The sequence below is a fragment of the Panthera tigris genome, chromosome E2 (assembly GCF_018350195.1).
Source record: "Panthera tigris isolate Pti1 chromosome E2, P.tigris_Pti1_mat1.1, whole genome shotgun sequence".
Lineage (NCBI taxonomy): Eukaryota > Metazoa > Chordata > Mammalia > Carnivora > Felidae > Panthera > Panthera tigris.
Genome location: NC_056674.1, coordinates 49,284,543 through 49,306,004, shown reverse-complemented (window position 1 = coordinate 49,306,004; position 21,462 = coordinate 49,284,543). Strand labels below are relative to the sequence as shown.

General features: G+C 56.0%; 2 protein-coding genes across 5 annotated transcripts in view; one reads left to right on the top strand and one right to left on the bottom strand.

Annotated features, from left to right (window-relative positions):
* Positions 1-1,974: 1,974 nt before the first annotated feature.
* On the top strand, positions 1,975-8,962 carry LDHD (lactate dehydrogenase D). Of its 3 annotated transcripts, none has more exons than XM_042970560.1 (11): positions 1,975-2,068; positions 2,804-2,916; positions 3,147-3,288; positions 3,494-3,635; positions 3,772-3,931; positions 4,207-4,406; positions 4,500-4,628; positions 4,707-4,834; positions 5,412-5,502; positions 5,589-5,700; positions 5,791-8,962. In XM_042970560.1, exons 1-11 carry the CDS (start codon positions 1,994-1,996, stop codon positions 5,954-5,956), a joined length of 1,458 nt encoding a protein of 485 aa, XP_042826494.1. In that variant the 5' UTR covers positions 1,975-1,993; the 3' UTR covers positions 5,957-8,962. The 3 variants fall into 3 exon arrangements, with proteins under 3 accessions (XP_042826494.1, XP_042826495.1, XP_015393496.2); XM_042970561.1 differs by having other exon boundaries at positions 4,138-4,406; XM_015538010.2 differs by having other exon boundaries at positions 1,983-2,240.
* Positions 8,963-9,424: 462 nt separating this feature from the next.
* The window catches only part of ZNRF1 (zinc and ring finger 1), a 104,025-nt gene continuing 91,987 nt past the window's right edge, over positions 9,425-21,462 (bottom strand). Inside the window, exons 3-5 of one of the 2 annotated variants that reach the window (XM_015538011.2) lie at positions 13,200-13,305; positions 11,456-11,547; positions 9,425-10,286 (exon numbers count right to left, since the gene is read on the bottom strand). In XM_015538011.2, coding sequence (XP_015393497.2) covers positions 11,490-11,547; positions 13,200-13,305 — 164 coding nt within the window. In that variant the 3' untranslated portion in view covers positions 9,425-10,286; positions 11,456-11,489. The other variant, XM_042970563.1, reaches the window with a different exon arrangement.

Genomic DNA, 21,462 nt, shown 5'->3' with positions numbered 1-21,462 from the left:
TTTCTCCGCATAGGCCCTTGACCACACAACCAAGCCATTCACCAGTGTCCACGAGCCTATGTTTATTCTTCTCCTGGGCCACTTTTCTTTTTACAAAAGGGGCTGATGAGGTGCATGACCTGGAGCTCTGCCAAATGGGAGGACTTCAGAGTTATCCCTAAGTGGAGCTGTGGTGCAGCATTGGTCCATGTTGGCTCACACCCTCATGTTGAACCAACCCATTCACGAATCAAGCTTGAACTCTTCCCCCTTCTATCGGCTGGTCCTAAGAGTCCCCCATTATGGCCATAGGTGTGAGCTGAGGAAAAGGTGCTAGGCAAGCAACGGTGGGTGACATGGGGACCTGAGCCACTTACCCATACAGCTTACTTTGCCTTCTGGCCCTGCTTCTGCCCAATTTTGTCTGTTCTTTTGTCTAGTAATGGGTTGTTTCGGACCCACCTGACTTTACGACTTGGTGAGTCTGATAGAATAAGGCTCATGATGGCTAGCTCTGGCTGGCCACATGGCCACTTGATGTCTCATGGCCACACCCACCATCTTAACCAGGACCTAGGAGTGGGCCAGGGACACTTTTCCGAATAGTGTATTGCTTTCTGTTGCAAATGTCATGGCCCTGCTCCCAAACCTTACGGATCTACACTGTGGTTCTCTTAGGGTTCATTACAAACTCTCCCTGGCATCTCTCCTCCAACCATAAATGCCTCCAGTACCATTAGCTGTGTGAGGCTAATGGAAGCATAGATATAGAACATTTCCATAGTACAGAAAGTTGTACTGGAGAGCACCACGCCTGGATCTAACAACTTACATGAAATACAGAGACTAGAGAAATACATGAAACAATACCACATGGATGCAATCATCCAAATACAGAATGTGGAAAATTCTACAGAACAGGTGACCCAGTTTCCTTAACAAATAAATGTCATGGAATAAAGGGCGGGGGTGGTGGGAAGCTGCTGGAGATTAAAAGACACTTATGAGCCATATTAACCAAACACATCGTGTGGATTTTCACTGGATCTTGATTTGAACTAACTAACTGTAAAAGAGACATTTTTTTTTTTTGAGACGAGCCAGTTAAGCAGCACATTGAGAGTGGAAATGCGATTTCATTCAAACGTGGCTGGGTAGAAGGACCCAAGTAGGAGTTTGTATTCATGATTCAATTGAGAAGAAAAACAAAGCTGGAAATAGCTTTATCTTAGTAATGTTAGCAACACGCTTCTCCAAATTTGCTGTGGAAGGAAAACTGAGCTTGGAAGAGCTTCAAGAGAAGCAGCCACATCACTGCAGGATGGTTAGGAAATCCACCCAGTGGGAGGCTGGAGATGAAAGGACAGCTGTCTCTTCCTTCACTTAGCCGGTGAGTCCTCAGCTCTTCACTTCCAGGGAGGCTTCCTGGCTTGCCTCACTGCCCTATTCCATGCCCTCCCCATTCCTGAAGGGTCTCCCTGCACTTCCCTCCTCACGGCCCTGCTCAAAGCCTCCTCTAACTGTGACACTGGCTGAGACTCCCAGACTTGCAGGGTAAGGGAGAGGGAGGGTGTGTGTCAAGGCCCTGAGCTGAGTCGGCGGAGCTCAGGGGATATAGGAACCCTAACGGAAGCCGGAACTCAGAGGCCAAAGAGGAGACTGGAAAGAAGTGGAAAGATGGAGAGGTCAGCAGCAGGAACCAGCAAGACCTTTAAGGCCACGGCAAGCGGTCTGCCTTTGTTGGAAAGCCCAAGGGAAGCCACAGCAGAGCTTTAAGCCAGGGAGAGGTTGCTATCCTCTCCTGCTGTGTGTTAGCTAAGCCTCACCTCTCCTTTGGAAGTACTGACATGTGCCTGCTGCCACACCTGACTCAGCAAGGTCTGGCAGGGCCACCTTAAGGCCGGATCACCTTAAGCAGTCCCCCTCCCCCCTCCCGCCCCCGCCCCCTGCACAGCCAATGCGCTGGGCGCTGGGGTGGCCTCAGTGCCCACGCCCCTCCGGCTGCTGCCCAGCTATGGCCAATCTGCTCCGGGCTGCGGCGACCTGGGGGCTGTTCCCCTGGAGGGGCTACTGCTCCGGGGGGACGCAGGTAGGTGGGGGGAAGCCCGCTACGGGTGGGCGGGCCAGCTACCAGGTTTATACCAGGCTTCGTGCTGCACCAGCACCCTGTGACCTTGAGCAGAGGATCACCGGGCTCACCCTGTGCCAAAGGTCGGTGTTGAGCGAGCCGAGCCGAGCCGAGGCCCCCACAGCTGCCACAGGTGGAGTGGGGGTGTAAAATGAAAAGCTTGTGGGCTCCAGGGCGCCCTCTTTGGGGCTCCCGAACGTAGACACATCTGAAACAATGCCCCGGGAGGTGAGGACGATGTGGGGTTGGGGGCGCCTCAGTTGACAGGCTGTGGAGTTTTTCCTTCCCGTCCTTCCGCGTCCACTGGTGTGCCTGGGGCAGTTTTGGAGGAAGCGCAGACGTAAGTAAGCTTTCCGGGCCAAAGCAGGGCTGGCTGCGTTATGGAACCCTGTGATGCTCCTTTCTGTAGAGTGAATCTGGTTCCTATTTTTACCCAGGGGTTTTTTTCCCAAGTGAAATGTGGAGCCCGATGGTTCTGTTTGGAAAGGGGCACTCCCGTAGAGTGGGTTTGCTTCCAGGGGGCCCACTGGCAAGGCCAAGCTGTGCTGACCCTGGGGTGGTGTCAGTGGGGGGTGGGGCAGGGGAGGAGGCCAGAGGTGCTGGCAGCCCCTCCTCCACTCCCGGACCGCCACAGGGGCAGGGCTGTGGGCCCAGGTGTCTCTGAGTGACTCTTGGCTGCGTGTGTCTTCCCTGCAGGGTGAGCTCAGCAAGGGCTTTGTGGAGGCTCTGAAGGCGGTTGTGGGGAGCTCCCATGTGTCCACCGCTGTCGCCGTCCGCGAGCAGCATGGTCACGACGAGTCCATGCACAGGTGTGGGGGCCCCTTCCCCTATCAGAGCCCCGGGCTGGGAGTGAGAGTCCCGGGCTGTCTTCGCCCCCACCCATCTGTTTCTTGGGGGGTCTGGCATTCTTTACCTCTTCTCCACACCCATCCCTCACCCACTGTGCAGCCCCAGGCCCTGTGATGCCTCTGGGCTCCTTAGATGTGAGCAGGACCAGAGGGTACCATACTCCTCGAAGTTGCTGAGCGTCTTGTTCTAGGTGCCAACCTCCAGACGCCGTGGTGTGGCCCCAGAATGTGGAGCAGGTCAGCCAGCTGGCCGCCCTGTGCTACAGCCAAGGAGTGCCCATCATCCCATTTGGCACGGGCACTGGGCTTGAGGGTGGAGTCTGTGCGGTGCAGGTATGCAGGTCCCCCCCCCCCCCCCCCCCCGGGCTCTGGCTCTCTCTCCCTTGTCACTTTTGTGGCTGCCTCCAGCCTGCCTTACCTGCAATCCTCGGGCTATGGTCTGAGTGCCCGGAAGTCTGCCTTGAGATGGGGTCCTGTGGAATGTGGCCTAGCCCCGGGAAGTCCGAGGTCGACTTCCCCTTGGCCTCCCTCCCGTCAGGGCGGTGTCTGCATCAACCTGACCCACATGGACAAAATCCTGGAGCTGAATCTGGAAGACTTCTCTGTGGTGGTGGAGCCAGGCGTCACCCGCAAAGCTCTCAACACCCGTCTGCGGGACAGCGGCCTCTGGTTTCCCGTGGGTAGGCTGAAACTTGAAGCCCTTCCCCGGGCCCCTGAGGGCTCCCTGGTGGCGGTGCTGTTTCTAGGGTTTGAGGGGACTCTTCTGTCCCTGGGCGCCTGTCCCAGGCTGCCTTCTGCCCGCACTCTGCCCTCCAGACCCAGGTGCAGATGCCTCTCTCTGTGGCATGGTGGCCACTGGGGCCTCGGGCACCAATGCCGTGCGCTATGGCACCATGCGGGAGAATGTGCTGAACCTGGAGGTGGTGCTGCCTGGCGGTGAGCTGCTTCATACCGCAGGCCTAGGCCGTCATTTCCGGTGAGCGTCTTCTACGCATGGCAATGGGGCCTCCCGGATTGGTGGGCCAGGCTTCTGAGGGGTCTGAAACTCCTGTCGCGTGGGCCAGGGTTGAAGGTTTCCTGCACCAATTAGGGCTGTGCAAAAGAACATCTGCCTTGCTGGCAGGCTGGGCCGGCTCCCTACCTGGCAGGGGCCTGGCGGACAGTGCTGGGCTTCCAGACCAGGCTCGGGGCTGGAGACCGATCGTCTCAGGCCCTGGCCACTCACCTACCTTGCGTGTCCCCGGGGTCCAGGAAGAGCGCGGCTGGCTACAACCTCACAGGGCTCTTTGTGGGCTCTGAGGGGACACTAGGACTCATCACAGCTGCCACTCTGCGTCTGCATCCTGCCCCTGAGGCCACAGTGGTCGCCACCTGTGCATTCCCCAGTGTCCGGGCAGCCGTGGACAGCACTGTTCACATCCTCCAGGCTGCGGTGCCCGTGGCCCGCATTGGTGAGCCGGGACTGAGCAGTCTGGGTGGGCTCCCTGGAAGAGGTCCCTCTCGAAGTCTGGGCTTCGGCTCACCTGCCCTCTCCTTGGCCCCAGAGTTTCTGGATGACGTCACGATGGATGCCTGCAACAAGCACAGCCAGCTGAACTGCTCCGTGGCACCCACTCTCTTCCTCGAGTTCCATGGTTCCGAGCAGGTCCTGGCCGAGCAGCTACAGCGAGCAGGTGTGCTGGGGTGCTGTGGGGTGGGGGGCACAGGCTGGTCCCGATTAAGGCCGCGTGTCAACCTGCCTCCCCCTGCAGAGGAGATCACCCAGGACAATGGAGCCTTCCACTTCTCGTCGGCCAAGGAGGCTGAGGAGCGCGGCCGGCTCTGGGCAGCGCGGCACAGTGCCTGGTACGCAGTGCTGGCCCTGCGGCCGGGCTGCAAGGTGAGCTGGGCTGGGGTGGAGGCGGTGCCCGCAGGCCGGGCCAGCACCCTGTGCTCGGCCCACCGCACTGCTGTCCAGAGCGGCAGGCTGAGACCCACAGGGGGCAGGAGTGCCCCAACCCAGCTGCTACTCAGACACTGTCGAGTGGGAGAGTAGTTGTCCGCCAGACCCTCCAGAGGGAACCCCCGCCTGCGCAGGGCCCTGGGCACAGGCACAGAGAGGGTGCGCTTAGGGTTGGTGAACACGGAACAGAAGCCGCCTGGAGAAAGATGATGACGCGGAAGGTGTCAGCCGACAGCAAGGGGAGGCTGGGCTCCGGGAGCCGGAGTGCAGACTAGGCGGTGTGGGCAGCTGGGGGTCCTGCATATGGGGCCGGGCGGGGATGGAGGGGAGGGCTGTGAAAGCCTCCGCAGGCAGGGCAGAGAGCCCCCTCTGGCCAGCTGTCTGGTCGTACAGGCCTAGACAAAAACAGTTTTTGTGGGTGAGGCCGTCCTTAGCCTCGACCACAATGACCTCTTACCTCTGAGCCAGCGGGGGGTGGGGGCGTGGAGAACCTCACAAACCTGCCCCGATCTAGGGCTATTCCACCGACGTGTGCGTGCCCATCTCCCGGCTGCCAGAGATCCTGGTGCAGACCAAGGAGGACCTGAAGGCCCAGGGACTCACAGGTCCGCATGCCCGCTGCTGGAGCGCCGTGGGGGTGGGTAGCGGGAGGACTGGCCCGGGGCAGCGGCTCTGTCGTCTGGGCCCCCAGGAGCCATCCTTGGACACGTGGGTGATGGCAATTTCCACTGCCTCCTGCTGGTGGACCCAGAGGACCCCGAGGAGCTCCACAGGGTCAAGGCCTTTTCAGAACTGCTGGGCAGGTGAGAGCAAAGCCCAGGGAGGGCGGCTGGGAGGTGGTGGGAGGAACGCTGCTGAGAATCTCTTCATTGCCACCTCCCCCCCCCTTCCAGGCGGGCACTGGCACTCCATGGGACATGTACTGGGGAACATGGCATTGGGCTGGGCAAGCGCCAGCTGCTACAGGAGGAGGTAGGTGCCGTGGGCATGGAGACCATGCGGCGGCTGAAGGCCATGCTGGATCCCCGAGGCCTCATGAACCCAGGCAAGGTGCTGTGAGGGCCTGAAAGCACTTGGCCCACAAGCCCCCAGACAGTGGAACCTCCTGTTCTGGAACCTTTCTTCTTGCCACAGAACAGTTCCGCCTCCGCCCAGACCTGCAGGGGGCTTGCCTGCCTTCCCCTTGGTCTGAGCCTCGCTGCTGCTGGGGGCCAGCTCCCTTAGCCTGACTCCACGTGCCTGGTGACAGGAACGCTCCTTTCCTGGCGTGGGAAGGGATCCCCCACTTTACGTTGATAGGCTTCCCTGGGCCCCTAAAGCAAACCAGAGCCCTATTTGCAGCAGTCTGGAGATGAGCAGGCAGCCCCTATGCATGGCCTCCTGTGCCCGCCTCCCTCCCACCCCCGTCAGGTTCTCTGTCCTGTGGCCAGTGATATCCTCAGCCCTCGTTCTGGGCCTGTCCTTGGACTTACTGCAGCCTGGGGAGGGGATGGTGCTTAGGCTACAGAAGGTTGCTTTCAGGGACCCAGGTCCCTGTCCCAACTGCTGTTTGTGAGAAGCCGAGAGCCCGAGGATTTGCCCATGGTCACCATGAGCCTGGACCGAGCCCAAGAACATTCTGAACATGTTCTTCAAGTGGCTGTTGCCAATCAATGGAAATGGAAGTGAAATTATTCTGCTTGTATTATACTTCTCCATGGTGTGATGTATTACATTACTAGCTCCCCCCCCTCCCCAAGTCAGGTCTGCCCACCCTGGGGATCCCTGGTGAGACCACTCAGTCCGTGTACTTCAGCTGTTCCCAAGCCCACAAGAGGGCGCCCACCACCATGGCATCTGCTCTGGGCAGAGGCACCCAGGACTCCCCTGTCCAGGGCCTACAGTTCTCTGCCCTGGGTACCCCTACTTCCCCAGGTTGAGGTGGGGGGAGGCTTGGTGTCCCGGAAGCCAATCTCTAAATCCCATCCCAGGAGCCTATCATGTGGGCCCATCTCCCTCACCCCCTTGGACTTGGCCTCTGAATAAAGATGAGCAAAGCAGGGAAACCAGTGGGACTCTCCATCTCACCTCACCCCTACTCTCCTGAGCCACCACTGAGCTCCTTCCCTGCCTCCACCCCACGGGCCCCTCCCACCTTTCCCCATCAGCTGTCTAGGCTCTGGGCAGAGGCCGCCCTTCTGGGACTCCTCAGCCCAGCATGATTCTCGGAAGCCCCTCGCCTCACTGGACTGAGCCCCGTTTGCTCCTCCGTGACATTTCCAGCCCTGGGCTGTGAGCACTGTGCCGAGGGCTGGTGTGGGGGCAAGCCTCATTGCCTCTCCCCAAACCACCCTGGTACACGAACTACCTAAGTGTTAGCTGCATGCATTCTGGACAAACAGCTCTCTAGTACCCCCCCCCCCACCCCGCCCCGCAAATGGACTGCCTCACCCCCAAGCCCAGGGGAGAAGCCTGCAATGGAGGCTTCTCCCCTTACTGGGCAGAGATCTACTTTGATGAAAGAACAAGCACACTGTTCACTGAAATACCAGCCCCTGAAGATTCAAGTGACTATTTTTGCCTTATTGTCTTTGTGTGTGTACTTTCTGGAGAGCCATCTGGAGTGGAGTTACACACTTCTTGGCGCCATTTACCTGCAGAATTCAGCACCTATCTCCTAAGCATAAGGACCTTCTCTTAAAAACCTCAACACCGTTGAAGGGCTACTAGATGGTCTTAGTAAGGTGCAACTGCCCGGGAAGCCCCCCCCCCCCCCCAAGCGTGCTGAGCCCTTAGCAGAGAGAGGGGGATGGAAGTCACCTTGAGATTCCAGCTGACTCCCTGCCCGCCCAGGAAGAGAGACAGCGACCTGGAAGGAGCATGACAGAGACCAGGCCTACCTGGGAAGCTGGGACTAGCCTGTTCAACCCCTGCCTGAGGGGCCTGCAATCCGGGTGAATTCTGGAGGCCAGTGCAGCCAGCAGAGGGCTGCCATGTGCCGGGTGGGAGTGGAAGTCGCTGGGGGGTGGGGACAGGCACCAGCCCCGGGAGCCTGGAACAGCGCCCGGCCGGCGTGGGCTCCAGCCTGCCCCACTGGGTCACGACCGTTTGGCTCACCCAGGGCCAAGCCACCAAGGTGGTCATAAAGGTCTCTGCCTGCAGGCCCAGGGGTCAAGCAAGGAGATCTTCGGGGCCGGCTTTGCTGGAGGAATTAAATTTAGAACAGGGAGACACAGTTGCCAGGCAGAAGCGGGAGGTGCTGTGAAGAGAACAGTGCTCTCTGCGATGACAGAGCTGAGGGAGCCTGCTACGCATGTGCCAGGGGCTTCCGGGCACATTCTCTGACCCTCACGGTCACCTCCCAACTGTCCCCGCTCACATGGGATTGAAACTGAAGTTCAGAAGAACAAAGTTGTTTCTCTGAGATCATTCTGCCCAACAGAGGAGCCCACATGCAGACCGTTTAGAGCTCATGTTCTTGTCACCGTAGCGACGGTCGGTCCCCGGGGGTCCCCACCATGATGCTAAGGCCCAGGCTCAGACCCACAAGGTCTTCTTCGGCGTTTCTGAATGTGCTGAGCGTGCCTGTGCCCCAGTGCACGTTTGCCCCCTGGCCTGCAAGGCCCCTGCCCAGAGTAGGTGCTTTAGGAAGCTTCTGACAGATGGACAGTCCGCCGAGCACAAGAGGGGCCCGAGGAGGAGTTGGAGCAGAGAAGCTTGAGGCATCTCCCTCCGGAGCTCTCCTTCACAGGCTCTGCAGGAGGCTCCGGAATGCTGCTCCAGGAGCCGGTCTGGCCCGGGGACAGAGGCCGGGCATGCGCCGCTCCCCCTGCCCTGAGCTTCCCGCCCGGCTTTAGGTGTGCCAACTCTTGTGAGCCCTGAGTGGCTGGTTCCAGTTCAAGGGCTCTGAGCTGGCTCGGCCCCAAACAGGGCCTCTTTCTGGGCCTCAATGAAGCATGCCCATGAGTCAGCACTGAGATGTAGACTGAGCAACAGGCAGGGCAGGACAGGACGTGGGACGGGGAGCGGAGGATGAAGGCAGGCAGGGGTGGGGGTGGGGGAGTGAGGGGACTGGGCCAATACCTGGAGGAATCCGCATCCTCGCAGCCTCCGCTGGCTGCGCGATCTCTGCCCCCGCAGATCCTTCCTGAAGAGTTCTGTCACGGCCACGCCACAGGTGATGGCAGATGGACTCCATGATGCCTGGGAGGGTCAGTAAATCTGAAGGACTCGGGTGTGACCTGCCAGGCCCCCCTGCCCAGGCATGACTGCTCTGAGGACCACTTCACATGCCTGCAGCGCCAAGCCTGGAGGAAGTTGCTAAGGATGTAGGTGAGGGAGCGGGGGACAGGCCTTCAAGCCCCATTTCCTGGTCGTGTAACGATTACCTCAGTAAAATAAAGTCACACAGTGCATCTTTTATTAGACATTTTAATACCATATCAAAACACCTTGACTAATGAAGAAAGCTTTGTCTCCAAGCTTTGAACATTTTTTTTAAACATTTTATAAGGTTGTTTTTTTTTTGTATTTTAATATATAAATACAGAAACCTATCTTGCATGGGCTGATGCCACGTGTGAACATCAATGGCTAAAATGTTCTCAAACAGAGTGCCTGAAAACAGGGGTAACTGTACATATTCCTTTAATAAGTCTTTTGTCTGTTTAAGTTTTCTGGAAAAAAAAAAATCCGCAAGGGTCTAAGAAAAATGTTCAGGCATTTTTGCAGGACACTTGTGATTGTTAAATCCTCTGAACTGACCAGAACCAGGAGGGGAGGGAGGAAGAGGAAAAGGAAAAGGAGAGGAGTAGGTCCTTGACGGGTTGTTTTTTTTGGCAATAAAGTTACATATCAGGGTCCTGGGGGAGAAATGTGCAAAACCAAGCCAGAAGAATGGAGGAAAAAAAAAACAACCCCAAAATACCCAAGGCAGAGTGGTTGGTGATAGAGAGGGCCGGTGGGGGTGCCGGGCATGGGAGGAGGCCACGTGTGCCTGCTCCTGGGCCATCGGGGCGTGTGGCCCTGCTCGGTTCTGTCACTGAGTGGGTTCTAGCTGGGCAGCAGACAGCAATCTGTAAACATCACGAGGGAAAACACCAGTCGACACTAGACTTTTTTTTTATAATTTTTTTTTTTTTTTTGTAAACACTTTAGACAGACCCACAACGCCTTTCAAAGGTGAAAAAGAAAATGCCCTTTCCCTCCTGGGATGAGGGGTGAGGGGAAGGATGGCGGTTGATTCTTTCTTCTCTCAAACTCGCTCTCATCCATTTGGTGTCCTCAGGGAGAAAGGGAGAACCATTCTCTGGAAGTCAGTGCAGAAGGGGTGCCCTGTTCCCACTGGTGTCCCCAGCTCAGCTCTGCCCGTGTCCGATGCCTCCTCTCGGGAACGGGGGCTGGCCGGTCCCTGTGTGGATCGTAACACGTAAGTCGCGCCGTGTCGGCGAGGCCGGCCGCGTGCATCCTGCCGAGGCTGGCCGGGCGTCTGTGGTTCCGCTCCGGGGCCCGAAGCCAGAAGTCACGCCGGGATTTGGACTCCCGCTCCGGCGCCGGCCCAGTCCCTCTGCCTCACTCTCACCCTTGCTTTTTCTTCTCCCCATGTCCTCAGTTTTTGAGGGGAAGGTAAAAAGAGCAAATGTCCCTGATTTGTCTGACATCATCAGCTGTTCTGGGAGTTTACTTGGAATAAATAAAATAAACCTAATGAAGAACAAAGGAAGACAAAACAAAAACAAGGGAGAGAGAGAGAGAGAAGAAAAGAGGCCCCAAAACCTTTGGATGTGAGATGAGGTGGAGTCAGGGTTTTGGTTTCCATGGGGTTTTTGTCTGTTTGCCAGAAAAAAAGAAAGTGCTAGCCCAGGACTCGCAAGGGACAGGTGGGATGGGGGACGGGCGAGGATGGTCAGCAGAAAAGCAAGGTGCCCTGGGGAAGAAAGGGACAGTCAGATTGGACGGTTATACAGGGGACCACGTGTGCACATCTGGAGGGAAAGGTAGTCGTGCTGGCCTACTGTGGCTGATTCATCTGGAAGCGGATGAGTGTGTGAGGGTAGGCGAGAGTATGTGGGTGTGAGTATGTGTGAGTGTGGCTGTGTGTGAGCGTGAGGGAGGTGGCCTGCGGGCAGAAGAGCAGCGGTTAAGGTGATCACTGATGAGCACCACAGAGTACAGGGCACTGTCCCACAGGGTGTCTTGTTTAGTAAGGCTGATGTCCACCCCTGTCCCCGAAGAGGCAGAGACCCCGAGACGCAGGCTTGACTCGGGCCGCCCCTCACGCACAAGGCGGGGCTGGGGAGAACCCAGTGTCGGTCCCCTCCCACCCGGCACCTTCCGAGAGGGTCTTTCTGAACCTTCCTCAGGGAGATTCACTCTAGATGTCTGCACACACTGGCCTCTTTCCAAAGAACCTAGTTCTGCTGAAGCTCCCCTTCATAACCATGGGAGTTTGTACTTCCTGTCCTTCCTGGAGAATCACCTCCCCCACAGAACCACTGACGAGATGCTCCCCTACCTCCAGGCCCCAGAGTGACTCGAGCCTCGGTCTTGAGCCCGGAGCACCCCCAACCACAGGCTCACCTTTGAGAGGAGTCAGCAAGCGAGCCCAGCAGGGTCAGTCCGCAGGATGTTCTGGACAAGATCTGTTCACTTCAAACCACGAATCTATGCAACTGAGGCAGGGAGGTGGCAAGGGGAGACATGTTACCCGTGGACCAAGCCACTCCTTACAGGGCGCTCTCCAAGGGTCAGGCTTCTGATCAGGAGTTTGCTAAATCTCACTTGCTCGCGCCTCAGGGAAAAACAAGCGTGTCCCCATACACCCACATTTTGAAGCAGGAAGGAGAGAACCAGGACGGATCTTGGCTCAGCCCGAGGCATCAGCCCGGCACGATGGGTACAGGATTGGGCGGATCTGGGTGCCGGCAGGAAACGGCGAGTGTGGCCCTGAGAGGGACCAAGGCCTCGCCTACATGGGGGTTCGAGAGAGGCAACAGCTACCAGGGGGAAGGTGAGAGCTGGAGGGCCAGGCAGGGCAGTGAGCCCACCATCTCTCGGGCTTAAAGCACAAGCAGATGGAAACCGAGACCCAGCAGGCTGGCCGTTGCTCTGGGCACTGGGGTCCCGGGAACCCCTTCTTCCATCAAAGGGACAGCCTGAGGCTCCCTCCCTGGTGGGACCTTCAGGAGATCCCCAGGCTCTACGGAGCTTGGTCAGCTGTGGTGGGCACACGGCATGGAGCCTGTCCCAGAGAAGTGGGAAGGGGAGGCCCAGCCCTCCAGCTTAGGGACATTGCTGGGGAGGGCCAGACAGGAGGCTAACAGTGAAACCCTGGTCTCCAGTGTTCACAGAAAGGACCATTTGAACCAGACAGGGAACAGAGATTGCCCAAAACAGCTTTCTGACTTATGTACCAACATAGTGTAATTTTCAAAGACAGGAACCAGGTAGATAATTTGCACCGTTCTCCCCCAGAGCCAAAGATTTCTATCTTCTGATTCTGAGTGGTGCCTTCTGGGGACACTGGAGCAATCTGTGCTGGGCCCAGGCCAAGAACACCCCCTCGCCCCACCCCGACCTGGAGCCTCTCATAAACTGGCCACGTCCGGGTACCAGGAGCCACGACCACCTCATGGCCAACAGCCCTGTGAATCGGGCTTTGGAAAAGCCCGCGTGTCAGGAGAAGCTCTGGGACTCAAGGAGCCGAGAGCAGATGGCACAGAGCGTCCTCCTGTCTTGGGTAAGGAGGTGTCTTCTTTCCAGCTGGAAACAAGAACGAGGCTCATACTGGAGCCTGAGGACAAATCTCAGCCCCGCTAATTATAGCAGCTTTCAGTGCCGTGGCCCCACAGGTAGTGGCTATTCCTGCCTCTGGCCCTCTGGGGAGAAGGGGCGGGTGCAGGGGCGGCTCGCACACCCCTCCCTGTTGCCTCTCTGGCACAGATGACGGTCCTCACACCGTGGAGGAGAGGGGCCCGCGGAGGAAGATAAGGCTCAAGGAGACGGATGGCGAATCAACCTTCCAGGCGGGGTCCTAAGTGCCTCCAACCTGTGGGGTTCCACGGGTCTCCCCGTCAGCCCCCACCCTCCAGGCCATCAGACCAGAGACCTGCTCTGCCCTACACTTGGCATGTTCAGACCTTCTATCTGCGGGCCTCTGCTTCGACCCCTCTCAGAGCCCTTGGCAGGGAGGAGAGGTCATCCCGCAACCGAAAGGGACAGAATGGCTAGTGCTGAGGGTCCGTCCTTCTCTCCCCCACCTGCACAGAAGGAGCCCTCTGGGGTCTCGGATGGGGCTGAGCTGGCCCTGCCGACCCTTTCGTACCTTTTGTGATAAATGCACAGGCAGGGCAGCCTGGCTATCGTGTCCCCCTGAAGCAGCTCCTCCAGGCAGATCACACACTCACCCGCGTCTTTAGTCAGCACGTCATCTGCAAAGGGAGGACAGAGGAGAGTGGGAGAGGGTCAGTGGCCAGCAGACAGGTGGTGCAAGGCAGGCAGGGGTCTAGGAGCTGGTTGGGACCGCCTGGGTCCCCTGAAGTGGGCAAGGCTCTGTGGGCGACACAGAAGACCAAGGGTACCTTGACCTGAAGGTACTGCAGAGACAAGACACGCACACGGCACGTGAATTATCTGAAGACAAATGGGATTAATCACCAAACGAGGGGCAGAGGATGGAGGCTGAAGAGGGCTGGGAGGGGGACAGGCACGTAGCAGAGGCAAACTATTTCCCTGAACAGAGCGTCCCCCAGACAGACACACAGACCAGGGGCTGCGTGGAGTTCTGGTTTGGAAAAGCATGGTACGGGTACGAGGCAAGAGGGAACGGAAGAGACAGGTGCTCGGCAACGACTCATGAGTGCACAACAGCCAACAGGTGGAATCAGCCCATATCCCCCGCCCAACTGGTCAGTGGATAAACAGACGTGGGCCATCTACACTGTGGAATATTACTCAGCCGTGAAAAGGAGCGAAGAACCAAGGTAGGCCACGATGTGGACAGACTGCAAAAACACCGTGCTGAGAAGGCAGACACAAAAAGTCACCTACTAAACGATTCCATTATGTGAAATGTGCACGACAGGCCAATGTGGACAAAAAGCAGATCAGGGGCTGGGGCAGGAGGGGACGGGGAGTGGCTTTTTTACGGGTGAGGGGTTTTCTTTTTCTCCCTTTTGGATGGTAAGAACACTTACCACAAGATCTACCCTCTCAACAGACTTTCAAGTGTGCACTACACTGTTGCTAACTGGAGGCACGACGCTGTGCACCAGCTCTCCAGAGCTGCTTCATCTGGCACGACTGAAACGCCACACCCGCTGAAAGGCGACTCCCCGTTTCCCTATCCCTCAGCCCCTGGCGACCGCCACGCTATCCTCTGGCTCTTTGAGAAGGGCTCTATTTTAGATACCTCACGAAAGTACAATCGTGCCAGGCGTTTTCTTCCAAAAATGTGTAACTAGATGGAGATGATGGTTGCACAACACTGCGAATGTCCTGAACGCTACTAGGTTGTGCAATTCAATTTAAAAAGGAGAAAAAGGCCCCCCACAGAAAAGAATGAATGGAAGGAAGCTACCGCACACCACAGGCCCCTAGCACAGCCACAGCTGGAAAGGCCTGGGCAGAATAGGGAGACACCATGGCTGAGTCGGCAGCCCTTTATTAAATTTCTGTGACATTCTGGGCACTGGCAAGTCAGTGAATAAGCCACAGTCCCAGGATCGAAGTCCTAATCTCACAGGGGAGGCTGACAAGAAAATGGAAACGAACAGCCACAGGAATTTTTAGGAAGCCTGACGATGCCCACAGGCCCAGGTGTGAGAGTATGGCAGATGCCTGCCTTATCAGGGCAGAGACTGTTCAGGGAAGGACATCCCAGGCAAAGGGAACAGTACCCAAGCATCGGGAACCGCAGGAAGCTTGCTATGGCCTCTGCCGAGAGACGCAGGGTCTTACGGGGAGGTGGGACCAACTCCCTCGGGACGGACTCGTGTACTGCTGTGGTGCCTAGGCTTCATCTGGTTCACTGGGAGGCCCTGGAGACACGGTCTGATCACGTCTGGTCTCTGCTGACTACTGGAGAAGGGGCTGAGAGAGCCCAGAGATGGGGGGGCCCACCGTGGAGGCGGACGCGGCAATGCAGGAGCAATGGATTCAGGGCCTGCACTAGCCACGGGGGCACGAAGGGAGGAATGATGTGTGCTGACCAGGGCAGCCAGGCAAGTGGCAGGTGCTCGTCACTATGAGAGGGGACCCAGGAGGAGGACAGGCAGGACAAGTGAGTTCAGAGTTGGGTAGGGGATGCTGACCGGGCATCTCCATTTGGACAAACTAATGAAACCTCCGGGAGACTATTCAAGTCTAGATGTGGGGTTTAGAGGAGAGACGTGGGTGACGGGTGTACATGTGGGATAAAGAGATTTGACTGACATCTAAGAAGGCCAAAGACAGAACCCGGGCTAACTCTAACATCTGGAAGGCAGGTGCAAGAGATGAAGGAAGCAAAGGTTACTCAGAAGTTTCTCCAACCACAAGAGAAATACCGAGAGGGCGAGGTTATGGATGTTAAGAAAGAGCCTGAAGCAGGATCAGTTCCCCACTACTAAAAGATTGTAATTGTTCTTGAGCACCACCAAACGAGATACATCCTGAGATTGTATGTGTGTGTTCAATTGAGCCTCACAACCTTACGAGCGAGGCAGGGCATGTGTGTTATTTCCATTCTGCAAAGGAGGATATGGAAGCCAGAGAAATCAAACATCTTGCCTGAGATGGGGGCCTGGGAGTGGCAGCGCAGGGCCTGGGACCCTCTGCTTGGTGCCCTCCTCCGCCTGTTTTTGTGTGCTCTCTGATGACTTTGGTGGAAAGGAAAACATGTGGGGCCTAGAAAACAAGGATTCTTTTTTTTTTTTTTTTTTTAATTTATTTTTGAGAGACAGTGTGAGCAGGGAAGGGACAGAGAGAGATGGAAACACAGAATCTGAAGCAGGTTCCAGGCTCTGAGCTGTCAGCAGAGCCCGACGCGGGGCTCAAACCCATGAACCGTGAGGTCATGACCTGAGCTGAAGTCAGCTGCTTAACCCATTGAGCCACCCAGGTGCCCCCCACCGCCTTTTTTAAAAGTACGTTCATGCCCAGAGCACAGCCCAATGAAGGGCTTGATCTCATGACTCTGAGATCAAGACCTGAGCTCAGATCAAGAGTCGGATGCTTAACTAAGCCACCCAGGTGCCCTCAAAACGAGAATTCTTCAGGGCCTAGAAGGCTAAGGTGCCTCAAAGCTCCCCACCAAGAACCCTGAGGAAAAAGCCTAAGATAGGACCAGGTCAATACTGAAGTCCCTGTGCACTTGAGCTGTGACAGAAGTCACCCTCTGCTTCCCGGCCAATACAATTGTGGTCACTTTTTGTTAACATCAGGTTAACCCACAGGCCCACCTGAAAGGGTGACAAGAACGGAAAAAGCAAATGGCACATCATCAGTCTGCCAAGGGGAGGGAAGCCTCAGACTCCGAATGTGGCAAGTGGCAGATGGGTAAAAGGGCAGGATCCCATTTCTTAAAGCACCAGATACCCTCCAGATTGAAATGTATGTGTGTATCCACCTGGTTGTGTTGGCACAGAAAACGCCTGGGAGAATATACACTCTGATGGTGAAGGAAAGGAGGACTAGAAGAAAAATGTCTTTATATATTTTGAAATTTGTTTGCACGTGCATTGCTTTTACAATGAAAAGCGCCAATAAAGAAAAGTACTGGTGTTTTCATTTGGCTCTGAAATGCATCAAAAGATAGGATGGGCTGGTGGACAGAGGTGTGACAGAGCAAGTACCGTAAGACGCAGACTTCAGACTCTGGGTTCTCTGCGTGTTCACTGCAAAACCCTCAGACTCTGCTGTATGTTTCATAGTTTCATAATAAAACACTGGAGGAAAACACCCCAATAAAGATGGGAAGGAAAACAGTCTAGCTTTGAGGGGGCAGAGTTGTACCACGGACCTTCCTGGGAGCCCTGTCCGCCTCAGGCATCCCAGGGGGAAAGTGAGTCTGGGCCCCAGCCCCGTTTCATGGTTCCTCCCTTCCTCCCCACTTATGGATGATTCCTATCCCTGGGGTACAGTAATGTTACAGATTCCCAATTAGTGTCCTCTGCATTTCCCCCCACTGACTGATATCCCAGCCGTGAGCCCAATGGGTAGGTTAGAATTCCCTGGGTCCCCAAAGCTTCCCGAGCTGCTGGCTGCGCTCTCCACCTGCACTGGCTCCAGGCCAGAGCAGAGGTGACAGAGATATAGGAAGGGAGCCAGGAATGGAGAGAAGGCCTGAGGTTTGCTCGACTCTCCCCTCTTTTCATACTGGATGTCACTAGGGGAAGACATAGGAGGCACAGGGTGGTTCCTTTTCTTATCAAGGACTCTGGTTTGAGCACACGAAGGTCAGATGCATCTTCTTAGAAACAATCAATTACCATTCGCACACAGTGCGGTGTTGCGCCTCACCAGCCAGCCTGGGGCTGCAGCACCGGGCCTGGAAGCCCGTGGGACAGGGGAGCTCAGGGCTGGGGCCCTGACAGCCTGGGGAAGCCAGTGGCACCCACACCCGGCGCGGTGCCCAGGGAGCAGTATTCTTCCCACAGCGGAAGGCAGGCGGTACACAGATCCGGCCACAGGCCTGAGCAGGTTGAGTAAAACTTCCTGTCCCAATCCCTGGGGCCCTGGAGTCAGCAGCCCCCAGATGTCCGTGGGAGCTCAGCAGGGGAGTGGAAATGGCTAGGGCTGACGGTTGGCTATCAACTAGCTCCTCCAAGACTTCCATACACTTCTTGTGGGAGGCTGCTGCCTGCTGTCAGGAACCTCGAGGCACAAAGCCGAGGACCCTGGGCCTGGCACAAATTGAGGCCACCAGGGACACAAACGTCCTTTGATGTCCCCAGAGGAGGGGCCTCAACTGATGCTGGTTGATGAGAAAACAGGGATGAAGCTGTGCTTTCTGCCTTTTTCTTATTGGCTCCCGACAACCCCACCCCACCCCCCTTCCACTCCCTGCCCCACCAGGCCCCTGATGCCCTGTGCAAAGCCAATGCCACTGCCCAAGAGGGAGTTTAGAAGTGTCTGGTCTGAGTGGGAGTGGTGCTAAGTGATGCCAATATCTATCCGTCCAAATGGATGAGGGAGCCAAACGAGAGGCAAAGCTCTCTGGCACCACAGTGGGAGAGGTTGACACCAGGGCAGGGACTGGGGTTGGGGAGGGGCTGCATACTTCTACTCCTGCCTTGAGATACGGGGTAGAGGGGCACTCTGACAGCTGCTATTTGTCAAAGCAAGATGCAGGAGGAGGAGAAAAGGAGGCTTCATTTCTTTGGGGCCAGCTGTATGCCAGAACTTCACAGAAACATCTCAGTGAGTCCTAAAGACCCTGTGGGAGTCTCTGGATCAGCTCATGCAGCTGGTAAGTGGCCATGACTCCCAAGACAAGTTCCACGTGGCCACCTTACCTCCCTTCCTTAAAAGACCAGGTGATGGAGTCTCTTCCCTTGGGGCCGGAAAACACCACCCATCTCACCCACAACTTCAGATCTTCTTCTTCTTGTGACTGTGTGCATGCAGGGGCTCCGGGGGGTGGGGGGTGGAGGAACCTAGGTGTAGGGCTGCCATGTTGGGCTTGACTGCCCCGTGGAGTGCTGGCTCCACGTTCCCCAAGGGACTGCGCGAACGGCTGGTCTGGCGGCATGGAGGGGGCAGGAAGGCCCAAATAGCTACTGATCCCTTTCTGCTGGCAGCCTGGAGGGAAAGCTGAAGTTGGTGCAGCTCGGAGCCAGCAGCTGAGAGCAGGACGATACATAATGCATTTCCTCTGGTGCTTAATGGCAGTCAAAGCCCTGGCGGGAAGGAAGGTAGGAGCCAGAGGGAGAACCCTTAGCAAATGACGCAGAGACACTGGCCCCGCCTCCTGGCCTCATTTCCTGCCCAGGTGCAGCACAGCCTGGTCTCCTCAACAAGGGCAGAGCTGCTGGCCCAGTCTCCTGGGGGACAGGGAGGAGCAGTGCCATCGGCGCCGGTTTCGCCGGCTCCCTTCTTGGGGAATCTCCAGGAAAAGGGGAAACTTGGAGCAGAGGGTTCCCCTCCCAGCAGTGGCGTCCCCACCCTAACGCCCCAGACTGTGGGGCACGCTCCAGTTGTTCTGGTGGGCTGGACTGCAATGATGGTGGCCAAGAGGGGGCAGCCAATAAAGCTTGCGCCCGGAGGGCTTCATCCCTACTGAGGCTCCCCATGGCGACCCAGCTCAAGTCTCTTCTGTAACTACCCGATTCTGATTTCCCCACTGCGGCAAGCCCCTGTGGGTCTCCTGCCCACGGGTTCCCCGCTCTCCCAGTGGCCCTCCGGTCACCAGCCCTCTTCCTGTAGGAGGGGCACCAGGACCGACACCTCCGAGTCCGGCACTGCCGAAGCATCTAACGGTAGCCCCTGCCAGTGCCCCACTGGGCTGGGCACACTCCAAGGCGAGGACCTGGCTCCCCCAGGCCTAAGAAAAGGCATTTCCATGCCAACCACAGGCTCTCAGCAGGGACACAGGCCAGATAAGCACCGTTTACACAAGTCTGCTGCCTTGGGGTAAACTCGAAGGAGGCATTCCTGCCTTTTTAGGGAGTCAGATTCCCTCTCCATTAAAGAAACTTTGTGTGGCATGCAGCATTTTAAGAGCCCTAAAGTCGGGGGCAATGACTTTTGGCGGAGAGGAGGGAAGAGGGTAGTCAGGACCTTAGAAGCAGAGCATGGGTCCAGAAGAAGAAAGAAAGAGAAGAAAGAAAGCTGAGGGGAGACAATCTCCTGAAGCTACTTTGATAGCAACCAAGCTCTCCTTAACACTGCTGGCAAAGGAACCTAAAACCCCCCAGAATCTACCAGGGCCAAGGACTCCTGGCTAGTCTTGGAATGTGGGCCCCCTAAACCTTCCACTGACAGCTGGCCATCTGTCACGCCCCCGACAGTATTATGGTTCTATTTTGTTCATAGCAAAATCAAGTGCCCCATCCAATCTCAAGGCTCGTACTGCTAGCTGAGCAATGTGAAGATCAAAATTTAAGAGCATATTCTTTTTTTTCTCTAATGTTTATTTATTTATTTTGAGAGAGAGGGAGCGCGCAAACAGGGAGGGGCAGAGAGAGAGGGAGACAGAGAATCCCAAGCGGGCTCCGTGCCACCAGCACAGAGCCCAATGTGGGACTCGAACCCAAGAACCATGAGATTGTCATGACCTGAGCTGAAATCAAGAGTCGAATGTTTAACTGACTGAGCCACCCAGGAGCTCCTTGAGTGCATATTCTTGAGGGTGAGTTCCTTGGTCTCAGAACCACAAATAGATGTTGCACATGGAGAGAAATTAAAGGGCCATTCAAGCTCACTGCATTTATCCACAAAAGCGGGTCCCCCCAATTCCTCCCTCATCTCCCAGGGGTCCTGAGCTCAGAGCCACCTGTGGATGAGGAGAAGGATGGAACATTCAGTGCTCTGGGGCCCTGCACCCATCCTACACCCTCAGCATGGGGCAACTACTCACAAGCCTTCCTAGCCAGGTGCTTGCCCTGGGAGCACCAGTTACTGGCCTGCACATTTCTCTTGAGCACTGGGTGAACCAGTTAATCTAGTCTTGCCTTTCCTAAATTTTTTTTTTTAATCTGGCAGGCCGCTACTGGAGGCTTTCCAATCCACAGCTCAGGCCAACCCTCATAATAAGAAAAATACTACTTTCTATCTGCCTCATTTAGGAGGTTTCTACTTTTTTTCCTTTGGTGGTTAACTAAATTTCATCTTACATAACCGCTGCAAATTTTCTAGAAATTTCCCCAATTAGTGCCAGCAATTACGGAAAGTGTATGTGTGTGTGTGTGTGTGTGTGTGTGTGTGTACACATGAGAAATCTCCAGGGGAGTGACCAGGAGTTCTGGTGAATCTTCATAAGAAAATAGCACTTTTCTCTCTATTCACTAAGAAAGCCTCATCTTGCCTACTTTCCAGAAGATTCTGAGAGCTCTATACTTCACAGATTAAAGAACATAAAGAAGTCTTCTCACATTTTTTTTTAATAGAAAAGATAAAGTGAAGTTGGTGGGGATGATGAGAGATCAGGCGTAAAACAGGTTATTGGCAAAACCAAAGTAAACACCCAGATGTCCTGACCTGGGACTTTGGCCTATGGTCCCTGAAATGCCTGTGCTCTGTGTGAGCTAGAATAGGCCCTAGACAAGTTCTGGAGACTCCCACTCCACATACATATCCCCAGTGGCAAATGCCTTCTCTTATCTGGAAGGTTTAGATGTCTTCACAAAACACAGAGACTGGCTATCAGGCATTAAGTGCACACAGAGAGGCCAGCCCGCCATTTCTGAAACCTCTCCATCCCCTTAGATCAAATTCCACTGAAAGGACCAGACACAACATGCCTCTCCTTGCCTCTGGTGGTAAAGGGTTGACTTTTGTAAAGGAGGTGCTTGAGCCTCTAGTTTACACACACACACACACACACACACACACACACACACACACACTCACATCCTGAAGAGGCGGCCCTTCAATTAGAGGAGGAGTGG

Coding starts and splice junctions, on each gene's coding strand:
- LDHD (XM_042970561.1), top strand. CDS start 1,994: ATGGCCAATCTGCTCCGGGCTGCGGCGACCTGGGGGCTGTTCCCCTGG. Junction 4,407..4,499: donor GGTGCCCGTGGCCCGCATTG/GTGAGCCGGGAC, acceptor CCTTGGCCCCAG/AGTTTCTGGATGACGTCACG. Junction 4,629..4,706: donor CGAGCAGCTACAGCGAGCAG/GTGTGCTGGGGT, acceptor CTCCCCCTGCAG/AGGAGATCACCCAGGACAAT.